General features: G+C 46.5%; 1 protein-coding gene across 4 annotated transcripts in view; it reads right to left on the bottom strand.

Moving 5' to 3' along the window:
* LOC138819703 (kinesin-associated protein 3) overlaps positions 1-11,865 on the bottom strand; it is a 118,838-nt gene extending 106,973 nt beyond the window's left edge. The window contains exon 1 of one of the 4 annotated variants that reach the window (XM_070011212.1): positions 11,720-11,865. In XM_070011212.1, the coding sequence (XP_069867313.1) occupies positions 11,720-11,799 (80 nt within the window). In that variant the 5' untranslated portion in view covers positions 11,800-11,865. Of the gene's footprint in view, positions 1-2,476; positions 2,557-4,574; positions 4,796-11,719 lie in introns of those variants that run through there. The other 3 variants (XM_070011214.1, XM_070011213.1, XM_070011215.1) reach the window with 3 other exon arrangements.
* Positions 11,866-13,217: the final 1,352 nt, after the last annotated feature.

The raw sequence follows: 13,217 nt of genomic DNA, 5'->3' as shown, positions 1-13,217 counted from the left end.
CAATTTAAAATATTCAGTATATGACAAGATAAGAATGTATAGAAGCCAAATTTTTATATTTAATCTAGATTGGTACTTATTTTAAAAAGGTTAGTAAGTTTAGCATGCTAATCATAATTTTCAAAGTTATTAAAACATACAGATAAGAGGCAATGACAATACAATAAAAATCAATAATACACAAAAGATAATAACAGAGGAACTCTGGGACAAGGAATGGTATGACATACAGAAAAAAAGAAAATGGAAGATGTTAAGTCCTATCAATAACTACTTTAAATTTTAATAAAGTTCTGAGTTAAAAGGCAATGACTGGCAAGCTGCATAAATAAGAAATGATCCATGTATATGCTATCTACAAAGTAGTCACTTTAAATCCAAGCACATGAAAAGGTTCAGAGTAAAACCATGGGAAAAGATACAATGTAAACGGTATTCAAAAGAATGATGGGAAAAGATACAACATAAACAGTATACAAAAGAATGATGGAGGAAAGGTGGCTCAGTGGTAGGGTGCTTGTCTTGCATGCATGAGGCCCTGGGTTCGATTCATCAGCACCACATAAGCAGAAAAAGCCGGAAGTGGTGCTGTGGCTCAAGTGGTAGAGCACTCGCCTTGAGCTGAAGAGCTGAGGGACAGCACCCAGGCCCAGAGCTCAGGCCCCTGACTGACAAAAAAAACCCACAAAAGACACAAAAAACAAAGATATTATGTATAGACAAAACAACAATTTCTTTAACAAATATTATATGGGCAGATAGAAATCCATGTGTAAAGAATAAAACAGGAACCTTACCACACACTACATATAATAGTTAAATTGAAAGAATAAAAGATATAAATTTAAGAGCTAAAATTATAAATGCTTAGGAAAAAAACTAAAGGTCAAGTGATGTCTTCTGAAATGCAATCAAACGAAACAGCAACCAAAGAAACAATACGTAAACTGCACTTCACAAACAAACAATAAGTAAACTGCACTTCACAAAGTTTTGACACTTTCAATACAGTGAAAAGACAACCCATTTTACTATCTGATAAAGGTCTAGAATTTAGAATATATGAAAATAAAACTTTTTCTATGGAAGAAAGACAAATAGCCAAGAAGCATGTGAAAGTTCCATGTTATTAATAATTATGTAAATGCAAGCCAAACTCGAAGGAAGGTATCAACATAGCCATAACCATAAAACAATACAAGAGAGTAACAGGTGTTGGTGAAAACTTGGGGAAACTGGAATGCTCACACATTGTTAGTAGGAAACCTTATTTGCTCCTCAATAATGAATATAGAAACACCTATTGCCCAGTTACTCCACGCACAGGAACATACTCAAAGATCAAAAACAAGTTTCAAATAAAACTTTGTAGTGTTTATAACAAATTAATTTCCAACAGCCAAAAGGTAAAAACAATCCAAATATTCATCAGCAGATGGATTATGAATAAATAAAATGTGGTATATCTACAGAACGAAGTATTACTCAGCTACCAAAAGGAATGGAATGAAATAGTGATGTCTGGTAGGCCACAGACGGAGCACAATCATACTATGTGAAAATGTATGGCTTCAGAGCTACATGCTTATTACATACAACACATAGATGATACCAGCATTTTCTTTCTAAGTGTTTAAATTCTGTATTATATGCCAGAGTATAAGTGCTATAAAGACAAGGAAAAATATGTTTTCTATGTGGCTGAATAACTGTTTAAGAAATGAATGAATACCATTCATCCTTTAAAATCCCTCAATGGGGAAAGCCTTAGAATCTTTAGATGATTGGACAAATCATTTGCCAACGTGAACCTTACATGAAGTTTTATGTTATAAAATCATCCCTTATTCTCTGTCAGTAGGAACCTGTTATTTGCCAAATGCTTGCAAGTCTGTAGAGGAACAAATAAAACATTACATATTATCCCCCCAAAAATAAATAAATCCCTCAATGGTTCCCCAATATCCTGGAAATAAAATTTTATGTTCGTAAATCTTACATGATTTGCCTTACATTTATTTCTAGTCTAATTCTGATTCTATTTAATAACCTGTGCTCCGGCACAGTGCTAGAACAATGATAGGTAAGACACACACATACATATGGCCTTCAACTTCTGAGTTTATGGACCAGAATAAAACAGAGAATATTAACACCAGGCGAAAACAAGGCATGAGGCACGAAGTACTGTGAGAACCTAATAGGTATATCTGTTCTGAATTGTGGGCTAGCACAAGGAGACTCAGGGAAGAGCTACGAAAAAAAGTAACATGTAAGCAAAATCCGAGAATGAAAAGTTAGCAGCATAAAGAACAGGGCAAGTATGGGACAAAGAGAGACACACAGGAATCAAGCACAGACACACACAAGGACTGAGAGAGGGTTCTTTCTGCAGGGCAAAGTGATGCACTATTGGCGTGAGAGGCCTCAACTCTGAAAGCATGGAAGAACATAAAGTCTGTGTCACTACACTTACTTGTTTGTACCTCACTAAGGCTGTGAGTTGCGTGGGTTTAGTCCCGGGTGACATTACTGCACAGGTGGCACTTATTCAATATGGTTACCTCAAAACAGTACCAGGTAGCAGCTCGGAGGACACTGTTCTAGAACCCGCCCGAGGTTGGGCGCTCCCCAGATCAGGAGGGCTGGTCTGCTTCCAGCCCAGCCCAGCCCTGTCCTGCCCCTGGTCCCTGCCCCTGTCCCTGCCCTGCCCCTGTCCCAGCCCTGCCCCTGCCACTGCCCTGCCCCTGCCCTGCCCCTGGTCCCTGCCCCTGTCTTGCCCCTGCCCCTGCCACTGTCCTGCCCCTGCCCTGCCCCTGGTCCCTGCCCCTGCCCCTGGTCCCTGCCCCTGTCCCTGCCCAGCTCCTGTCCTGCCCTGCCCTGCCCCTGCCCTGCCCCTGGTCCCTGCCCCTGTCCCTGGTCCCTGCCCCTGTCCCTGCCCAGCTCCTGTCCTGCCCTGCCCCTGCCCTTGTCCCTGCCTTGCCCCTGTCCCTAGTCCCTGCCCCTGTCCCTGCCCCGCCCCTGCCCTGCCCCTGTCCTGCCCCCCCCCCCCCCCCCCGTCCCCATCCCAGTCCCTGTCCCTGTCCTCACCCCTGCCCTGGCCCTGGCCCCGCCCTGCCTGGCCCTGCCCTGCCTGATGGGAGGCTGGGCACCGATTCTGCGTGGACGCGACAACCACACAGGGGCCATCCAACCCGGGCTGTCCCCTCCCAGCCCGCGGGGCGCCAGCCAGGGGCGGAAGGACGCCCACAAAAGACCTGACCTCGCCAAGGCTCCCCTCCCCTGCCCCCCTCTCCTGCCCCCTCCCCTGCTCCCCCTCCCCCTCCCCTCCCCCCTCCCTTCATCCCTCTCCCCCTCCCCTCCCCCTCCCCTCATCCCTCTCCCCCCTCCCCCTCCCCTCCCCCCTCCCTTCATCCCTCTCCCCCTCCCCTCATCCCTCTCCCCCCTCCCCTCCCCCCCTCATCCCTCTCCCCCCTCCCCCTCCCCTCCCCTCATCCCTCTCCCCCCTCCCTTCATCCCTCTCCCCCCTCCCCTCATCCCTCTCCCCCCTCCCCTCCCCTCATCCCCCTCCCCTCCCCCTCCCCCTCCCCTCATCCCTCTCCCCTCCCTCTCCCCCTCCCCTCATCCCTCTCCCCCCTCCCTCTCCCCCTCCCCTCATCCCTCTCCCCCCTCCCCTCCCCTCTCCCCTCATCCCCCTCCCCTCCCCCCTCCCCCTGCCCCCTCCCCTCATCCCTCTCCCCCTCCCCTCATCCCTCTTCCCCCTCCCCCTCCCCTCATCCCTCTCACCCTCCCCTCCCCCTCCCCCTCCCCCATCCCCTCCCCTCATCCCTCTCCCCCCTCCCCCTCCCCTCCCCCTGCCCCCTCCCCCCTCCCCTCATCCCTCTCACCCTCCCCTCCCCCCTCCCCCTCCCCTCATCCCCCTCCCCCCTCCCCTCCCCCCTCCCCTCATCCCCCTCCCCTCTCCCTTCATCCCCTCCCCCCTCCCCCCTCCCCTCCCCCCTCCCCTCATCCCTCTCCCCCTCCCCTCATCCCCCTCCCCTCTCCCCTCATCCCCCTCCCCTCTCCCCTCATCCCCTCCCCCTCCCCTCATCCCTCTCCCCCCTCCCCTCCCCTCTCCCCCTCCCCTCATCCCTCTCCCCCTCCCCTCCCCCTCCCCCCTCCCCTCATCCCCCTCCCCCTCCCCTCATCCCCTCCCCCCTCCCCTCATCCCTCTCCCCTCATCCCCTCCCCCCTCCCCTCATCCCTCTCCCCCCTCCCCCTCCCCTCCCCCTGCCCCCTCCCCCCTCCCCTCATCCCTCTCCCCCTCCCCTCATCCTCCTCCCCTCATCCCCCTCCCCCCTCCCCTCATCCCTCTCCCCCCTCCCCTCCCCCTCCCCTCATCCCCTCCCCCCTCCCCTCATCCCTCTCCCCTCCCCCCTCCCCTCCCCTCCCCCTGCCCCCTCCCCCCCCGCAGGGCAGCGCTCCGGCCGCGCTCCCGGGCGCCGTCGGGTGAGGGCTCGGGGTCCCGCACCGCGGGGCGCCCTGCCCGCCCCGGTGGCCGCGCCCGCGCCCGCCCCGCCCGGGGTGGCGGTCACCTCTTGAGGTATCTGGCGTCCTCCCCTTGCATGGCGGCGGCGGGTCTCCGAGAGGCCGCGGGGCACTTCCGGGGTGCCGGGGCCCGAGCACCCCCAAGGCGAGGACCGCCGGGAGGCCTGCGAGGCGGGGCCGCGGCGGCGCGACGGTTACCAGGGAGAAGCCGCCGGCTCCTCCCACCGCGGCTGGGGCCCCGACGCGCAGGAGCCGCCCGGACCCGCCCAGTGCCGGCCGCGCCGGGCCCTTCCCACGGCGCATGCGCGCGCCCCGCCGCGCCGGGCTCCGCGCGCAGGCTCAGTCCCGAGGCTCCGGCCCCCGTGACTCCTTTGACGGCCCCCGGGAAGGATTTGGCGCTCCCCGGCGCGGCGTCGCCCCCGGGCCACACTGCCCCCTGCAGGCCGGAGTCCAGAAGGCCGTGCGGGTCCGCCGCGGGGGAATCCGGGGTCCCCGGGCGCGCGGGGCGTGCGCTGGGGAAAGGGGCCTGCACTGGGTCCGCGGATCCGGTTCCGAGCCAGCCTGGGCCGGCGAGTCCGCGAGGCTCCCACCCGCCGGCCCAGAGCAGAGCGACGTGCGAGCGGTGCCCGGCCATCTCCCAAGGCCTCCGTGGGGTATTGAACCGTTAACGCCCCTCCGGGGACCCCCCCACACCCCCGTGCAGCCGGGTCGGACCCGGCCCCGGCCCCGGCCCGGAGACCTGGGGCGACGGCCCCCGGAGTCCGACCTCCCCGCCGAAGGCGGCGCAGGCTGGGCCCACCTTCCTAGGCCTGTCACCCCGGGCTGAAGCCATCACCGGGTTTCCTGAGCGCCCAGGCAAGGGGCTCCCATAGTGGTGCGTCTGACTGGATTTCCTTTAACCCTCCAGAACAGCCGGAGCCAGGAGGCCACACTGCCACGCCGTGCACTCACTGCCACGCCGTGCACTCACTCCCACGCCGTGCACTCACTGCCACGCCGTGCACTCACTGCCACGCCGTGCACTGCCACGCCGTGCACTCACTGCCACGCCGTGCACTCACTGCCACGCCGTGCACTCACTGCCACGCCGTGCACTCACTGCCACGCCGTGCACTGCCACGCCGTGCACTCACTGCCACGCCGTGCACTCACTGCCACGCCCATGCACTCACTGCCACGCCGTGCACTCACTCCCACGCCCGTGCACTCACTGCCACGCCGTGCACTCACTGCCACGCCGTGCACTGCCACGCCGTGCACTCACTGCCACGCCCGTGCACTCACTGCCACGCCGTGCACTCACTGCCACGCCGTGCACTCACTGCCACGCCGTGCACTCACTGCCACGCCGTGCACTCACTGCCACGCCATGCACTCACTGCCACGCCCATGCACTGCCACGCCGTGCACTCACTGCCACGCCCGTGCACTCACTGCCACGCCGTGCACTCACTGCCACGCCGTGCACTCACTGCCACGCCGTGCACTCACTGCCACGCCCGTTCACAGGCAGTCACTACGACAAGGATTCTGGCTTAAAGACTCTTGAGCTCAGGTTAGTTTTGTTCATCTCTGAATTTTCAGAACAGATTTAGCCCATAGCTAGCACTGAATAAATAGGTGGTAGTGGAACAGAGAACAGAGCTTGAAGTAAACAGCAGCAGCAACAAACCTGGGAGAAATTCCTAGAAACCAGAAAGGAGAGGGGCTGAAAACCGGGGCAACATATGGGTCAAGTGAAAAGCATGAATCAGAGAATTATGTCTGTGTTGGGAAAAGTCTGGGAAGAAAGTAAGGGATACTCAACGTGTTAACGGGGGCACAGAGTCCATTTCAGTATCAAAAGGCAGAATCACTACACTTAACTCAGTGCATTAAATAAGTAAAAAATGGACTCAGCAGCAGATAGAGTATAAAATAATCAAGAGTATAAAAAACACATTTATTAAAAGTAACCACTACATCAAATCCTTGAAGAGGTCTTGGAAATTGACAAGTAAATAATTTACACATTCAATCCAATCTTTTTTGAAAGAAACTATAATTCACATCCTTTTTACATAAAATGCCTGAGTAATAGAGAAAAATAATATTTTGCGAACTCAAAAACTGGATACACCTAAACACTATTTACTCTAAAATAAGTTACAACATGTCAGTTATTGTTATCAGATTACTACATAAGTGATAAAGAAATGTTCTCCATTTGCAATGAGGAGACAGCCATCTGCATTTTAAACAAGTGATCTTAGTATCATTAACAGAGGTTCTATTAAGTATATGTAACAGAAGGCATACAAAATCATCCATGAAGTATTTGAGCTATTATGTCTGATATCAAAATGCCAAATTAAGGAGATTACCTTGAGGTCTTTTTTTTTTTTTTTTTTTTTGTCAGGTGTGGGGCTTGCACTCTGGGCCAGAGTGCTGTCCCTCAGCTCTTCGGTTCAAGGTGAGCTCTCTACCACAGCGGGACTTCCAGTTTTCTGGTGGTTAATTGGAGATAAGAGTCTCATGGACTTTGCTGCCCAGGCTGGTTTTAAACTGCAATCCTCAGATCTCAGCCTCCTGAGTAGTTAGTGGTATAGCACCTGGCTTCAGTTTGATCTTATTATGTATCATAACAGGAAAATAATTGCAGGGTGTGGTGTTATTTAGAGAAATAGAACCCAAGGGAACATAAAAGTGGGCTTGAATATAACTGAAGTGGATTTTCAGGTACTGTGGAAAAATGGATCTTCAATAAATGATTATGGGATGCTTGGTTATAGAAAAATGAAATTAGAGCCTTATTTCACGCCATGAGTGAAAATCAATCCTACCTTGGATATATTTAAAAATATGTGGGATGAATCAAACTATCTTTATGAATCTTAGTTAAGGATACATCTTAAAAGCAAGACACAGAAAACAAAATAAAATACCAATAAATTCTCAACATTAAATTAATAACTTGTTTATCAACAGAAGAAATCAAAAGATGACCAAGTATTTGCATTGTATGATTTTTTTCCATTTCTTATTGTTATTGGAAAAGTGATGTTCAGAGGGGTTACAGTTACATAAGTCAGGTAAAAAGTACATTTCTCTCCCAATTTTTCCCTCCCATCCCACCCACAAGTTATACAGTTCATTTTCAACATAGTATCTATGACTACTACCACTGTATTTGTTCACCCTTTGTCCATCCACTTGCGTGCCCTCCCATCATCTTTCCAAAGACAGATACATGAACAAAAGGAAAAGAAAACAAAACCAGCAACAATGCTTCCATTTCCTGGAGTTCATTTTGATCAGATGCACCTAGGCATTGTGCCTTTACTTTATGGTTCAAAAAGAAAGACAACTGAACAGGAAACAGGCAAAAAGGGGAAAGAGGAAAAAGAAAAAGGTGATAACAAGAAAAAGTGATACATAAAAAGGAATGTCAGTTTACATAGTTACCACCACGCAAAAAAAAAATAGGGCTGGGCCCTGGTAGTTCATGTCTCTAAGCCTAACTACACAGGAGGCCAAGTCCATGAAATGCTTATCTCAACCACCAAAAGAAGCTGGAACTGAAGCTGTGGCTCAAGTGGTAGAGCACTAGTCTTGAGCTCTGAGTTCAAATCCCAGGAATGGCACACACGCACACAAAAAAGGTTTAGTGTGGTGAGAATTTGATGTTCTGGTAATTAGTGAACATGTTAAGCTAAGTGTACATCGGAATGACCACTTGATAATAAACCACTTGAATATCAAATGTCTTGGATTATTATATGAAGTTGAACAGAAAAAGTCTCAGCAATTCTACTCTTAGTTCTCTATGTCAAAAAAATTCTAGAACAAGTGCACAACAAAGACTGTTCCAAGAATTGTCAGAATAGTATTGATGTGTTGCAGAAAAAGAAAAACTAAAAAATGGCTCCAAGGGCTGGGAAGGTGGCTCAGTGGTAGAGTGCTTGCCTTGCATGCATGAGGCCCTGGGTTCGATTCCTCAGCACCACATAAACAAAAAAAGCCGGAAGTAGCGCTGTGGCTCAAGTGGTAGAGCGCTAACCTTGAGCTGAAGAGCTGAGGGTCAGCGCCCAAGCCCAGAGTTCAGGCCTCACAACCAGACCCCCCCCCAAAAAAAAATTATTAAAAAAAAATGGCTCCAAAATACTTTCACAGTAGAATGGATGGATTCATTTGAAATATTTACCCCAAACTGTATTATACAGCAGAAAAAGTCAACTATCACTAACCACACAATAGAGATACTGCACAGAAAATTATATTGAGAAAAGAAAGCAAGCTGAAGGTTATGTACAGAATGATTCTTTTGAAAAGCTGCAGTATAATTTAGTTATAATAAGATGTATTCTTTATGGCATATAGTTTGTAGAGGTTTGACAAGCTCCTAAGTCATATAATGATCCAACTATTAAAAAATTGTTTGACAGTTCCATCATCCAAAAAAATTCCTGGGTGTTCCTTGTAGAGACATCCTATATGCCTTGCTGCAGGCTCTGAAAAATGACCTGCTTTCTCTTTTATAATGTTGCCTTTGCCAGAATATTGTCAGAATTGTCAGAATATTGCCAGAATATTGGAATCAGATGTAGTGTACCTTCTTTCACTTAGCATAATGCATTTGGGCGTCATCCATGTTTTTCTTCAGTATTGCCATCTTTCCAATATTAGGAGATATTCCATTGTATAGACACTCAGACACCATTTGAAGAACATTTAGGTTGTTTTCAGTTTTCAGCAATCATAAACAACGCTGTTCTAATCATGGGATACAGGTGTTCATGGGCACTGGTTGACTTTACTCCTACACAATTATCTTAAAGGTGATGTGCTCAGTTGTTTGAGGAATGGACTGTAGAGCCACAGGTTGGAAAGATCTTCTGCTTTAGAGAAGTTGTGTGTACACATGTAGATAACAATATCTCCCTGTTAAATCATTTATGCACAGTAATCTACTTAGGTTCCCAGGGATAGACTGTGAACCTAGTTTTTGGGTGGGGCAATATTTTGCCTGTCACAACGATCTCAGTAATAATTAACATTACATGGTTAGAAATTAGCAACTGTTTAATAGGAACATGGGCTGCTTGGATATCATACACATCATGAGTGTACAATGGCACACCTGCGTGGAAAATACTTCAGCACTTTCAGTAACATTTGCCTGAACCACATAACCTAGCGTTTCTCTGCTATGCTTTGATCCAACTAAACGAAAATAAAAGTCCACAAAAATTCTCGTCCCTAAGTATTCGTTGCAGGTCTGTTCATGATAGAGAATGTCCACTGATGTCCCAATAGATACAGATATTTTCTATTCATGCAACAGATCTGCAGCATTAAAAAAGCTCTAGGAAAACAATGAACCGGTGACACGATGAAGAGGCACGTCTCATAAATTCTGCTTTGTACAACGGCTTAGTAAAGATGGAAGGATTTTTAAAACCCTTCTGAGGTACCCAACGCAAATCAATCTAAAAGAAGATGAAGGAAGCAGAGGTCTCATGTATAAAGCTCTTGAGTAGGAGCATTTATTATGATAGAAAGTGGACAAGTAGTAAATACTTGGTGTAGTCCACAATTAGGTGGGAGTCCCTGATCCACCACTTACTCACTATTCACTTGGCCTTGAGCAAGTTGAGTTAGCAATCAGTTTTATTGTTTGTAAAACAATGATGTATGTATTCTAGAGTTATTGCAAATTTATGTGAAATTCACATAAAGTTATATATTATTTTATGCAAGGTCATTATCACATTAGTGGCCATAATCAGTATCAAAGGAATGAAGAGTTTGTTGTAAATCCAATTTTTACCTGCCTACTATTTATTATGTATTGCCTATTTATTAATCATAGGACTTGAGTCACTTGAGCATTGTCTACACTATTTAAAAATGTGATACTCATATAGCAAAAGGTGGTGAGGAGAATATTAATTTTTTGTGAACACAGCATATACTTCAGAATTACATGATAATGCTAGTCAGGGTTATTATTTCCACTTCCTTCTTAAATTTGTCAACCCTATTAGCCCAAGTAAATGTTAAAAGGGATTGAGAAAAGTGCTTGCTGCCTCAGATTTATAATTTAATAAAAGTGAGAAAGTGCAAAGCTATATAACATCCCTCATGACAGCACTCATGTAAGTTCAAAGAACCCTAATGATAATAGTAGCATGGAAGGTTGGTTTCGAGAAGGTTTTGGGGCAAAAGGACCAGACTGGATTTCACTGGAAAGCCTTAATATCTCCCTTTGGTGCTTGAAGCAAAATTCTTCCCCCTACCAGCATTTTCCAAGCTCCAGACTCAGTAAAGTGCTCTGTATTCTACTGCATACACGGTAATTTATGGACATGGTTTTGTTTTTTTTTCTTCAGTAAGATTGAATGAAAGATACAACAACACAGATATCTAATTATACTTCCATTGCCAGTGGTTGACATAGAGTAGTCACTCAATATAAAAGATAGTCACTGTTTTAAAGCAGGGTATAAAGTAGTTTTCCAGTAGGTAAGTAAAAAAATTGCTGAACACATTGCCATATGTCATAATGGCAGCATGACACAAGCAGAATGTTGACCCCAAAGCAGGAGTAATCTGTTCAATTTAAGGGATAGAGGCTCAGAGCAGGACTCTCAAAAGATGAATAAAATTTTTTTTCCACAGTGAACATTATAGGGATGTTATAGGGAAAGGCATTAGTATACACACACATGGACAAACAGGAAATTCTATGTTGTAATCAGGTAACAGTCTGATAAGCTTAGAAAACCCCGGAGGGAATGGATCATGAAGAACGTGATACTGGAGCGTAAAATACTTGGTTATCTTCTACAGGCATGAAGTGGTGCAGAAGTGTTTTTGTACAACAAAGTCATGTTGAGATTCATGGCTTTTAGACATAGTAATTGTTCTGTATTTTATCCGTAGAGCAACAAAAACAGCAGTGTAAGGCTTATGTGTTTTAAATAGTCTACACTGCGGGAAATGTCATCACCATATTCAGGAATATGTATCAAAATGGAAGGAATGTTGAGTGAATGAGTGGGCTTGGGAGAGATGGGAATGTATGATGAAAGGGATGACGTTAAGTGAGATGTACTGTATTCACAGACACGTACAACTATTTAAGGAGAATGAACTAAACATACGGCCAGTCCTTATATGCTACAACCATCTACAGAAAATTCTTTCTTACCTGGCAACTGCCTTTGGGACACCATCAAATGGCCACTGTGGTCCAAAGAAACCACAGCCACTGGATAGTAATGCGGTCATCTTCTCACTTCTCAGATAAAGTTGAGCTCACACTGAACATCTTAATGCAAAGGAGATCTCAGCCCAAAAGAGCCTTTACAATACATCCCTCCTTGATAGTGGTAACCTCTGTTGACAACCAATATGACGTAAGAAAACAACTATGACATCACTGGATTGCTCCGAGAGTCTGAAGGGTGGAAGTGGCTCACACATCCATGAGTAGTGCATTCTTACGCTTTTGTCCTTCCTCAGATACTTTCATAGGTTGAATAATGCTTTGAGAACATAGAAATGAAGGTATTAGCTAATGCAGGCAGGAGATGTATATTTGGCTGCATAGATCTGTGTGCATTTGTAGATGTGGATTTATACATACATGTTCAAGAAGAAGTTCCTTGTGAGAAAATTCTGTAGCTCCAGTTATGCTATCCTGTGTGTTCTTTTGGAAAAATGTACCCTAGTACTGCCAGATCAACTGAAAGCAACTTCTATCACAGTCCATGTGTGTGACATACCTTTTAACTCCTAAGAACAGATTCGTTCCTACAACCTGCAGAGTGGCAATAATAAATTCGGAGTTGGGTGAAAAATAAACATGCTTCTTCTGGTGTGGGATATTTTATTTTTCACTGAATGACATAATCCCAGTGTAAATATGAACATAATTATATCTTACAATTTTTAATTCACCTTGAAGCTTTTACTTCTCTCCATTTTTCTTCTCTTGTGTACTCACTTCTGTTCTTGCTCCTCTCCCTTCTTCCCTCCCTCGTTTCCTTCTGCATATGGGCCGCGCTTGTGATATAGAAATGACTACATTCCAGAAACAGAATCTAAGCTGTAAGTTTCCCCCCTCCCTGACATTTTGCCTTAAATGCTTCACGTGCCTCTTTGTTTCTTTATTAACTTAAATTTTCTTTTTTTTGGTCTTTCTATTTTAAAACATGGCTTTCACATTTTTTCTGCTCTTGTGCTAGTATGGATTTTTAATTCTCTTTTTATAAATGACCTATATATGCTCATTTATGGAGTATACAATTACAATTCGATAAATATATACAATGTACAATGATCAAATCATAGTAATTAACATTTCCATCTCGTAAAATGTATATGTGTATGTGCCAAAATCTTTAAACTATTTCCCCTCTAGTTACTTATCAATAAGCCCTCCTTTCTACGCAGGAGTCACTATCCACCAAAGCAGTTTAGGAATACGGTGTGTCTTTGTCAATGTCACCTTTCACCTCCTTGCTCACCCCTCCCAACCCACCCCTTCCCTTACTTAACTTAATTTTAGGTTATGCATTGACTTTTGTTTTTGCCATTTAACAAAGCACTTTATGTATGCATCTTGATCTGTAAACAAGGGCTTACAAATGAATGAGCTGAAGTGTAATAGTCTATGGAGAACACAAACAGAATAATTCTCTAAA

This window comes from Dipodomys merriami, unplaced genomic scaffold, assembly GCF_024711535.1.
Source record: "Dipodomys merriami isolate MVZ:Mamm:240054 unplaced genomic scaffold, mDipMer1.0.p SCAF_81, whole genome shotgun sequence".
Classification (NCBI taxonomy): domain Eukaryota; kingdom Metazoa; phylum Chordata; class Mammalia; order Rodentia; family Heteromyidae; genus Dipodomys; species Dipodomys merriami.
This window is presented reverse-complemented; position numbering and strand designations above follow the sequence as displayed.